Source organism: Achroia grisella, unplaced genomic scaffold (genome assembly GCF_030625045.1).
Source record: "Achroia grisella isolate CSIRO2021 unplaced genomic scaffold, CSIRO_AGI_Agris_v1 utg1086, whole genome shotgun sequence".
NCBI classification, from domain to species: Eukaryota; Metazoa; Arthropoda; class Insecta; order Lepidoptera; family Pyralidae; genus Achroia; species Achroia grisella.
In genome coordinates, this window is record NW_026712572.1 from 1,409,652 (window position 1) to 1,420,109 (window position 10,458).

General features: G+C 39.9%; 1 protein-coding gene across 1 annotated transcript; it reads right to left on the reverse strand.

The window, feature by feature from the left end:
* Positions 1 to 817: 817 nt before the first annotated feature.
* LOC131842901 (protein sel-1 homolog 1) lies at positions 818 to 10,357 on the reverse strand. The gene is made up of 14 exons (XM_059191476.1): positions 9,839 to 10,357; positions 9,000 to 9,121; positions 7,875 to 7,965; positions 7,424 to 7,647; positions 6,647 to 6,842; positions 6,124 to 6,209; positions 5,800 to 5,916; positions 5,298 to 5,423; positions 4,618 to 4,740; positions 4,149 to 4,254; positions 3,512 to 3,660; positions 2,755 to 3,117; positions 1,993 to 2,166; positions 818 to 1,538 (listed from the first exon to the last, which is right to left on the reverse strand). Exons 1-14 carry the CDS (start codon positions 10,101 to 10,103, stop codon positions 1,383 to 1,385), a joined length of 2,298 nt encoding a protein of 765 aa, XP_059047459.1. The 5' UTR covers positions 10,104 to 10,357; the 3' UTR covers positions 818 to 1,382.
* Between the last annotated feature and the right edge of the window lie 101 nt (positions 10,358 to 10,458).

The window sequence follows — 10,458 nt, forward strand, 5'->3', positions numbered from 1 at the left end:
AGCAGCTTACAGAAAGAGATACTAGACACGGATGACGCAAATAATCGTCAAATTTATTGAAACAAAAAAACTGTACAAGTGTCATGTAATAAACCTGTTTAATTCCATTTAATTTTACTATTATACGCGGTACTGTTTGAATGGCTGGGCAGAATTCAATCAAATTTGGTACATAGATAGATTACATTCTAACACTTGTATCCCAATTCACATGGACAAAGCCATAGTTTACACATAAATTTAATTAATATTAATGTTTATAAAATATCACTCTCATAATAGTCTTAAATTTTTACACTAAACAATTTTACAAACAGTGTATTTGTTATACATAATTTTATATAATTACAACAACACTTATATATATATAAAGTAAATTAATAAGTGCAAAATAAATTATAATATTCACAAACAGAATAATCTATGTACAATTGGGGTCTTAATAAACACACGAAAATCTTACGATGTATTAAAAGTAGGTGATTTCTATAAGAGCCATTGGTTTTTTATGTCTTGATTAAAAATTATACAACAGACTAAAACAGACGAAAATTATAGTCATGTCGAACTATGAATTCGAATAGAATAAAATAGACAATTATTTACTTTATTTTAAAACTAAATCACCTTTAATTTAATCACTTTCGATTGAGTTATGAACAATGTTTGATTTCCTTTATTTATACATTTTATTGAATTAGGTGTTATTTTGCGGAAGTCCATTTCTTTACTTAATGTATTTATATTGTTTAATTCTGCTAAAACAAAACTTTAGTGTGATTACAAAAATTTTATAGAAAGATAGATTAATATCTTAAATGGTATTATTTATAAGTATAATTTATTAAATCACTATTTTCAACAGTCGCTTCAATAAGACATGAGAAATTATTGCACAAATCTAATTTATTTCCACAGTAACTACATCCTTGGCCTTCGATAAATTACGTCACATGCATTTCTCGATTTTTGTCCCATCCCCCATCCTTGTCACAGTTATTCACATTTGTGAGACACTAGGGGGTAGTGTGACGTGACATATTTTGATTTTTTACTATTTGTTAATTCAAATTTTGTTATTCAGTACTTTACATTAGATATTGAAATGCGAGGTTACGAAATTCAATCTCGCCCCCTTTTGTCACATTATGTCGACAAAGTGTAACGAAAGGGGCCCGCCCCCTATAACATGTGACGTAACTACTCCTTAACATGTGACGTGAATGTAAATTCATAGCCCTTATTTACACAGTTTTACATACCACTGACTTACAATTGCATAGTGAGACCCCGGTCATGTTCATTTGAGTATCAAATACTCAGATAGTTCAAGTCTTATACCATCTTGTCACTTATCACATATTTATTACACGCACTAGAACTCAGTTCGCGGGTTGCGGCTGCGGGCGCGGCCGACGCAGATATAGTACGATCCCGAGCGCGCCCACCAGTAACGTGATGAGGTACAGGTCCCAGTTGGACAGAAACATGGAATCACCCGATAGGAAGATCATACCCAGCGGACTCTCGAATACTGACTGCAAGAAATACATAAGCACATTAACAGATTTATGGGTTCGGTGGGTGATTCACTGCAGGCACAACTTGCTGCAGTTGGGACAAGGGGGTCCGTCCCAAACCATGTCCCATCTCGTTTCCTTTGTGTACAGTCTTGCAAGAAGGAAGACCTGAATAAGGCGACCGATTATGCCACTGTAGTTGCTATTTTTATTCAGTCTAATCCTCGGAACGGTGAGGTCTCCGTGAAGCCTGTGAAGACACCAGGAGGCTGCGCTTCTGGGAGGAGCTTAGCTGGCTACTTTAGTAGTCTCGGCTCTACATGCAAAAATGAGAGCCTAAAGATAGATAATAGAGTCAATTAGCTTACCATCTGAAGTAAGGCGACGTGCTAAACTATTAAACTACCGAGATCATCACGAATACACGTCTATGATGCGACTGGTACTGAACACCTGGTGTCGGCCTACTCACCTCGTACAGCTGGTTTAGTGCTCCGAGCGCATTGAGGCGGGCAAGTGCGAGCGCGGCCGGGAGGCGAGCCTCTGGCGCGGTGTCTGCCGCGAGGTCGTAGCATCGCTTGGCGAGGTGAACGTCCTGCGCCAGCCCCAGCCCGCGCTCGTGCATGTAGCCCAGGTTGAACATCGCCTGCACACAACCAGATAACCATCACTCATTATCATTATGTGGGGGGAAAGAGGATTGGTTGTAATGTAGACTGATCACCCTATAGCTAGCAATGTCATTGTTAGCACAGACGGGTGCATCATTCCCTTATAATCCGTATTAAATTAGTGATAACACTATGCAGATAAACCAACCAGTTTTACAGTATTTTCTGCTGTGACCTACATACCTAATGAATGTCAATGTAATATTAATAATAACCCAGGACAATTTACACAACTAAACCGATATCGAAATAAGATAAAAATAAAAATGTATGCCGCCACAACAAAATATCTATAGACTTTTTTTTTTTTTTTTATCTAGATTTATTTTGGGGTTTTTGTTTTCAGACATGTCAACATTTTCATCTATAGACCTGTATTTATGAGAACTGCACGTGAACCTAAAGTTTGTAAAGTAACATACATGCTGTAGCTACTTTGCATAGAATAAAATATAGCTAAAAGGGAAACACTGCCAGTATCATGGATACGCTGCTTCGGTGTGTCGGGTCGTAATACATATCGTATCGCATGATTTTAATTTGACGGGTATCGGCGCAATCACCTGCGCGTTGTGCAGCTGCTCGGAGGCGATCCTGTAGTGGTGGGCGGCCGCGTCGAGGTCCCGGGGGGTGCCGAGGCCGTAGTAGTGGTAGTCGCCGAGCTTGACGCGGGCGGTGGCGGAGCCCTGCGCGGCGGCGCGGGCCCACAGCTGCAGCGCGCGCGGCAGGCGCTCCCCGGCCGCGTACGGGCCCGCCGCGCCCTCGTCCAGCAGGTACGCGGCGTTCGACTGCGCCACCTCCAGCCCGCGCTCGGCCAGCGCCAGGTACTGCAGCAGCGACGACGACGTGGACCGCGCCCGCCACGCCGCGTGGGCCAGCATCAGGCGTGAACTCCACGGTCCACGCTCGCAAACATTCTTGAACAGCTGGAGTGGAGCGAAACTTTGCGTCTAAAATATTTCTCATTGAAAGTGAGCCCTTTCGGTTAGCGCGCTTATTTCGCGCGTAAGTTCGGTTCGAAGTGCAGTGAAATTACAGGTTATGGAAATCATACCGTAATCTTTAGAAATGGCAACGCATAAGAAAATTTTAAGCATCAGAATGTACTTTATACTTGCTCGTGGATCTAATTTTACCGGTTTTCAATATATAAAACAAGCGTATTTTATAAACGCAAATAGTGAAATTATATTCCATAACCGAACTATTAGCTTTTTTTTTTAATTTAAGACTTATCAAACCGCGGTGGCAGCTCGTCGATTTAAAGAAATAAAACCACGGGTGGTGGCATGTGGTACGGGTGGTGATGGTGGCCAGTACCTCGACGGCGGTGGTGCAGGAGCGCAGCACGCCGAGCCCCTGCGCATGCATGTACGCGAGGTGGTAGAGCGCGAGCACGTGTCCGGACTGCGACGCCAGCGAGAAGTACTTGTTGGCTTGCTTGAAGTCGCGCCGCACGCCCACCCCTCCTACCACCAAACATACACACAATTTTTTTAAATGGATGACAATAGAATGTTGTACTCTCCTGCGCTAACGTTTAAGGTGGCGGGTCACGGTGGAATTTTTATTGAACTTGAGATCAGGTCAGTTAGTTTGTGACAAATTCACCAGGGATTTATCATGATGGTTTCCAGGGGGAACCGCATGGAGTTCAACCTGATATGGCATATTACTAGTAATAGAGTAATTAATTCACTATACTAATAATCTCATTTTAATTCGCCTTTCACATATTATAAAAATGCTTTAGATGTATTGCTTTAGAATGATAAAAAACCAGTGAAATTACACACGGTGTTATTGATGTACTTTTAGCAACAGATTTTATCCACTATTCTCCAAGTAAAGTATTGTAAATAAAGGGTTTTCTTTAATTATACGAATTTTCCACTGAATCGATCTTAACTATGCAAAATTCAATGAAAAATTCAATTTTATAAACAAACCGACTTACCAAAATGCATGAATCCTAAATGCAACTGTCCCTCTACCCAGCCCTGGTTGGCTGCCATCGTGAAATACTTGAATGCCGCTGTTGTATCCTTTGGTACTCCGCGTCCCTGTATATTTTAAATAAAACCATTTAACATTAAAAAAAACGTTCATACCAAATACATGACCAAAAGTCAGACTTTATTATGACCTAACGGTAAACCGTTTTACATCCAAAAGGTTCCAATTTGTGCAAACATTTGTGTTCATGAGTATGATTGTTTCGATGCGAAGACTTTGCGGCGCGTGCAATTATCTCGTTCTCTTTGTCTACATTTACCTGCACATTATTTCCTGTGCGAAAGTCGATTCGCGCGTGAAAGCGTGTAAATGTAATGGTAGCTACGAGATATAAATATTGTGCCAGTTAATTATGCCAGTATGCATCGTAAATTTTATTATGTGACTGAGGAGCAGGCGTTTAAACATACCTGTAAGTACATAATGCCCAGTCCACTCTGACCGACGGGGTTGTTCAGTTCGGCTGCCTTTTTGAAGTATCGCAGTGCAGTCTCGTTGTCTGCTTTGATACCATCGCCACCTTCCAAATATATCTGAAAAAAGTAAAGAATTAATTATATTTTACAATAATAATATTAAATGTTTAAAAAATATTAATGATAATCATCTTTGTTGTCATCCCATTACAGGGAAAGTACTAAAAAAGTTATAAAGTAATAATCCTGGATAATTCACACAATGCCATCAATCCCAAGGTATTTTTATTTATTGGGTTGTTTGCGCTATTGTCAGGAGCTTGGACCTGTACTGCGACTTACATAGATCAATTGTGCTTGTCCTTTTTCAGAGTTTAACAAACTAAGACCAATCAGGAACAAGAATTGAAGAATATTCTTAGAAGCGATGCTTTTAGGAAGATTGAGGCGTATTGTCCTAAGCCTATATAGTTGCAGATTTTGGATTTTACACCGCATAATCTACATCCTACATCATCTCCTATTTTGGATCCGTCTGTGAACCAAACTAGGTTCTCCTCTGAGTGAAAAAAAATCTCAAGGTAAGCAGAGCTTATTGTATGGGTAGTAGACAACTGATATAAATACTTATATATATAAAATACTATTACAAATACTACATATATATACCGTACCTTCCCCAGGAAGGCATTGGCCACGGCGTTGCCGGTCTTGGCGGCCTGCTGGAAGTAGTGCAGCGCCTTGTTCAGGTCGAGGGTGACGCCGCGCCCGCCCTGGAAGTGCAGCTGGCCCAGCCCCACCTGCATCATCCCAACATTATTTTTATTATAATAATTGTGTTCTCCTCTACATATACTATACCTATCACTATACAACGACATTGTGGAATCAAATATTGAAACCTTCAAGAAAAGCTTAGTTTGGAAAACACTTAATTCCCCTGGTGTTGCCTCATGGGCGGCGGTAAAACATACTCGTTTGTCCCCTGTCTTCTGGTTCTCCTGGTCTGGTTGTGTTACGAGAGGTCTGTGTGAAGCTGCACGTCGCCCTTCTCCGCCAGCAGCTGGTAGTACTCGATGAGGTCTGTGTGAGTGTGTGTGTGTGTGTGTGTGTGTGTGTGTGTGTGTGAGTGTGTGTGTGTGTGTGTGTGTGTGTGTGTGTGTGTGTGTGTGTCACCTGCGCCTGCACGTCGCCCTTCTCCGCCAGCAGCTGGTAGTACTCGATGAGGTCTGTGTGAGTGTGTGTGTGTGTGTGTGTCACCTGCGCCTGCACGTCGCCCTTCTCCGCCAGCAGCTGGTAATACTCGATGAGGTCTGTGTGAGTGTGTGTGTGTGTGTCACCTGCGCCTGCACGTCGCCCTTCTCCGCCAGCAGCTGGTAGTACTCGATGAGGTCTGTGTGAGTGTGTGTGTGTGTGTCACCTGCGCCTGCACGTCGCCCTTCTCCGCCAGCAGCTGGTAGTACTCGATGAGGTCTGTGTGAGTGTGTGTGTGTGTGTCACCTGCGCCTGCACGTCGCCCTTCTCCGCCAGCAGCTGGTAGTACTCGATGAGGTATGTGTGAGTGTGTGTGTGTGTGTCACCTGCGCCTGCACGCGTCGTACCACGACCACGACAAACACCATTTTATACAGGATTTTTTTACCACCAGTTGACACGACTTTTTATTGAGGCCAAGGTCGAGGGTTCAATGTTATATAAAAAATATAATAATAACAAAGGACACAGCCCTAACATCAGCTGTCATTATCTTAAGCTGTATCTTAATAGCAAAATGTCTAATGGACATTGTTAGTTTTTAAGATTAAATTTCTAGGCCTTTTTTTGTTACGTCTCCGACATACCACGCCACAAATCAACAATCCTCGGCTGTTTTTGATTAAGTACCAAAGGATTTGCCGCCGAAAGGGTTGCTGATTTTTTATAAAGAAATAATAGGTACATATTTTGTTTCAAAAGTAAATATATAAAAAACATTTTGACAAATAATGTCACATGGAAGGTATGTATACAATTTATAACAAACCTTTAGCAGCAACTTTCATGTACAGATCCATGGCTTTAGGACAAGAACTGGGCACGGTGACTCCGGCCCAATATCGGTATGCGAGTGCCATTTGCGCGTAATCACTGTCGCCCAGTGCGCCCAACGTATAATGTACTAGCGCCTTTGCCTGGGACACTGGGACACCCGTCCCAGTTGCGTATAGAAAGCCCAGACCCTGTACACAAAGGAGGGAAGAAATTAGAAATATAGAGAGTACCATACCACGCAATCCCGCCTAACAGACGTCGTTAATTTCTGGTGAATTTGTCGTGTTCTAACTCCATTGGTCGCCAACGCACAATAATAGGGGGAAAGGGATTGTTAGTTCTGTGGACTGTTGACCCCATGACCAGCAATGTACCTTGTCAGATGGACTCTATGCGGAACTTCCACCTGGAAGCCATGATGACAAGTTTCTTGGGAATTTGTTACGATGGACCAACTGACCTGACCTGACCTCATACTCCTCTTATCTCCTCCACTGGCAGGCGAGTGCACCATTCCATAACAGTATAGGCCCACTGAGGCCGTCTATATAACGTTACGGCAAGCGGTCGAAAGTATGTCTGTCTGTTTGTTATTTAATGAAATTGACTTAAACATAGATTGTATGTATGACAATTTTAATATATACAACAGCCCAAATGAGGAAAGCAGAGTACTACAATACACTTATACGAGGATAGGCCTTTTTAGACAAATAAATCGTAAGCGAAAGCGTGGATAACAGCTAGTATATACATGTAGAATGCTTACCGCATGAGCTTCTCCATTGCCCTGTTCAGCCAATTCCTCGAATATAGCTTTAGCTGTCCCAATGTCGACATCTACACCCTCTCCAAAGATGTAGCATGACGCCATCTTGATTCTGGCCGGGATGTAGCCACGGTCAGCAGCCTGCTTCACTTGCATAATAGCCGAGTGTATGTCGGGGGAACGGCGTCGAAGTTTCGCTGTGGCTTCGTCATATAGTTTTTTAGCTGAGAAAGAAGTTTTTTTATTATATGAATTAATAATAATATTTCCAAACAATTCACAAAGCGCCATCTAGTCCCAAGGTAAGCAGAGCTCGTGTTAAGGGTACCAGACAACTAGTTTTTCCTTGACTACTTTTTGGTTCAGATCGGAATCAGTAAATTATTAAAAATAAAACACCTCAGATTACATTCAGAAAATAAAAAAAAATCTATAAGAATTGTGTATTTACCTTCTTTCAACTCCGGAGTCAGTTCACCCTCCTCTTCCACAGGTAATGGTGGTAATGTATCTAGAATGTCCTGGGGGTTCTCACCTAATTTCTGGAAAACATTTATTTGATGAATTTTATTATTGTTTACTACAATATGTAGTAAACAATAATAAAATTCATTCATTAACTATAAAAAATTTCATAATTTTAAAAAACAGAAATATTTTCTAGCCATGGTCTTGAATGAGCTCACTCAGTTGAGTCAGCTTGTGACCAGGGCTAGTGCAACTTAGTAGAAACATCGAGAGATAAATACCTTTATTTACCATTAAATTATTTGTGTAAAATTCATTTACTTACAATATGTACCAAATGTGAAAGTTTAAAAAAATTACTATGATTTTGAATAGAAACAGTGAATATTAATCACATATATGTTATCACCTATTCTGCACATTAGTCTCCGAGTCAACATATCCTTTAGACAAAAAGGTCTCCCCTGACAATTGCCATGTGTTTCTATCTTTTGCATATATATATCTTAATAAAAAGAGGCAAACTCTAAGCATTCCATGACTTCCAATGTGTGGGTGCCGGGTCCATTGTGTGGCAGAGAGGGAAACTCAGAGCCTGGAACTTGTGACCTGTGTGTAGGTTTAAGGGGCCTCTTTGCTGACATTTATACCTATATTAATATTCTAAAGCCAATCTGTTTGGTTTAAGCGGCTGTCTTCTATGTCTGCAATTGTGCGATACTTCGGACACATCGCTCGGAGGGATGTAGACAATATGGAGAGACTGATGGTAACAGGCAAGATAGAAGGTTGAAAAATATTTCAACTGAACATTACTGTGTACATCAGGCATCTGAGCGCAGCAGATGGCGCCAGCTAGTCGACAAGATAGTATAGAGTCACGATCCTCAGCAGTGAGGGAACGATTAAGAAGAGAATATTCTAAAGCCAATCTGTTTGGTTTAATATGCCAATCTAAGGAATGGCTTGTTCAAGTTGAAAAATATTTCAGTATTTTAAAGTCCATTTATTGAGGAAGCGATATAACATAATGGAACACCAATTGGAAATTTCTTCCTCTTCTCATGTGAGCTGACAAAGTTGCATGGGTGTTAAATAATAATATTACCTCAACATCACTGGTTGTGGAGTCAGCATCTTTAGGGTCATGTATCCAGCTTGGCTCTGTGTGCCTGAGTAGACTCTTCTTCAGGAGCTTCAATGTATACTCCATTTGCTCCAAATGGCTTTCTGATAAATAAATAAAACAGACAATGTATTTTCTTATCTTTACTTTCTCTACTGAGTTCATGAATATTTATTATTCTAATTGTTTTCTGTATCTGGTGGGATAATAAGCATGTATTAAAATAAGAAATATGGTAATATATAGTGTATGAATTGTATCTAATCTATAGCAATATTATTAAAACAAAATATGGAAATTAAACAGTATTTGCATTTTCTGGCCTGATATTATTTTTATTTCTGAGCATCAATGAATTGGTACACCCACTTGCACTACCAGTATATACTGGCAGGGCACCAGTATCAGTGAGTTAGCCTATAATAATTCACTGGGCACTCTATCCACCCAATTCATATTCATGGATTAAAAAAAAACATATTAACTTGGACAGAATTTAAAGTTCAGTGTTTACATTTGACAAAAATCTTGGTACTGGACAAAGACAAATACATCTAAAGAACATGCAATAAAAACATAAATATTATGAATCAATAAATTAATTAACAAAAATGGCTATGAGGTTAATTTATATGTGGTTACAGTGGAAGCGAGAAGTGTACTAGCATCTCTCTACAACCTTCTAAAAGATCCTGTCTAGAACTGCAGTGGGTTCTATATTAGAACATGTACCTAAAAATGCAAAAGCAGGCTCCTATCAGATTTGAAAGTTCTAGAATAGTCTACAAATATTTTTATTCAAGTAAATTCTAGAAATTTACCTTTATTGCTATCTTCATCCTTGGAGTCTGTCTTGCTTTTTTTAAAGGCTTCCGCATAGTCCTGAAGTGCACGAATCTCTTTATTTACCGCCTCTGTTAACTGTTTCATGTAATCTGGGTCCGCCTGAGAGTTCGTATCCAATGTTTCGACAATATCATCTTCGTCCTCGGATTTTTTGTTTTCCTTGCGAGTATCTGGGCCCAGTAATTCACAGGCCACGATACAGACACACAACCACAATATACACAATTCTTTTCGTCCCATATTTATCAAATAAAAACAAAAACAATATAAATTAGTAAAGATTACGTGTACCGAATTGACATGACACTTGCATACGATAACGAACCGACCGGTATTAATTTTTTATGACCAATAATAAAGAAACACGTGTATAGGGTTACATTTATAAATTAATTTATTTTTATTTTGTTTAATAAAAATATTATTATAATATTTAATTTCCGATTGAAAGTTGAAAATGTAAAGTGACCGATACTCGATAGTAAAATATTACTCTCAGAGCACAGATCACAGACTTAATATCTTTAGAGTATTATGTTATCACAGATTAGAGATCCTGAGAACGAGATTTACATTTGTAGTAGTATCTTATAAA

Coding starts and splice junctions, on each gene's coding strand:
- LOC131842901 (XM_059191476.1), bottom strand. CDS start 10,103: ATGGGACGAAAAGAATTGTGTATATTGTGGTTGTGTGTCTGTATCGTG. Junction 7,966..8,999: donor CCACAACCAGTGATGTTGAG/GTAATATTATTA, acceptor AATGTTTTCCAG/AAATTAGGTGAGAACCCCCA. Junction 7,648..7,874: donor GACTCCGGAGTTGAAAGAAG/GTAAATACACAA, acceptor CTTCTTTCTCAG/CTAAAAAACTATATGACGAA.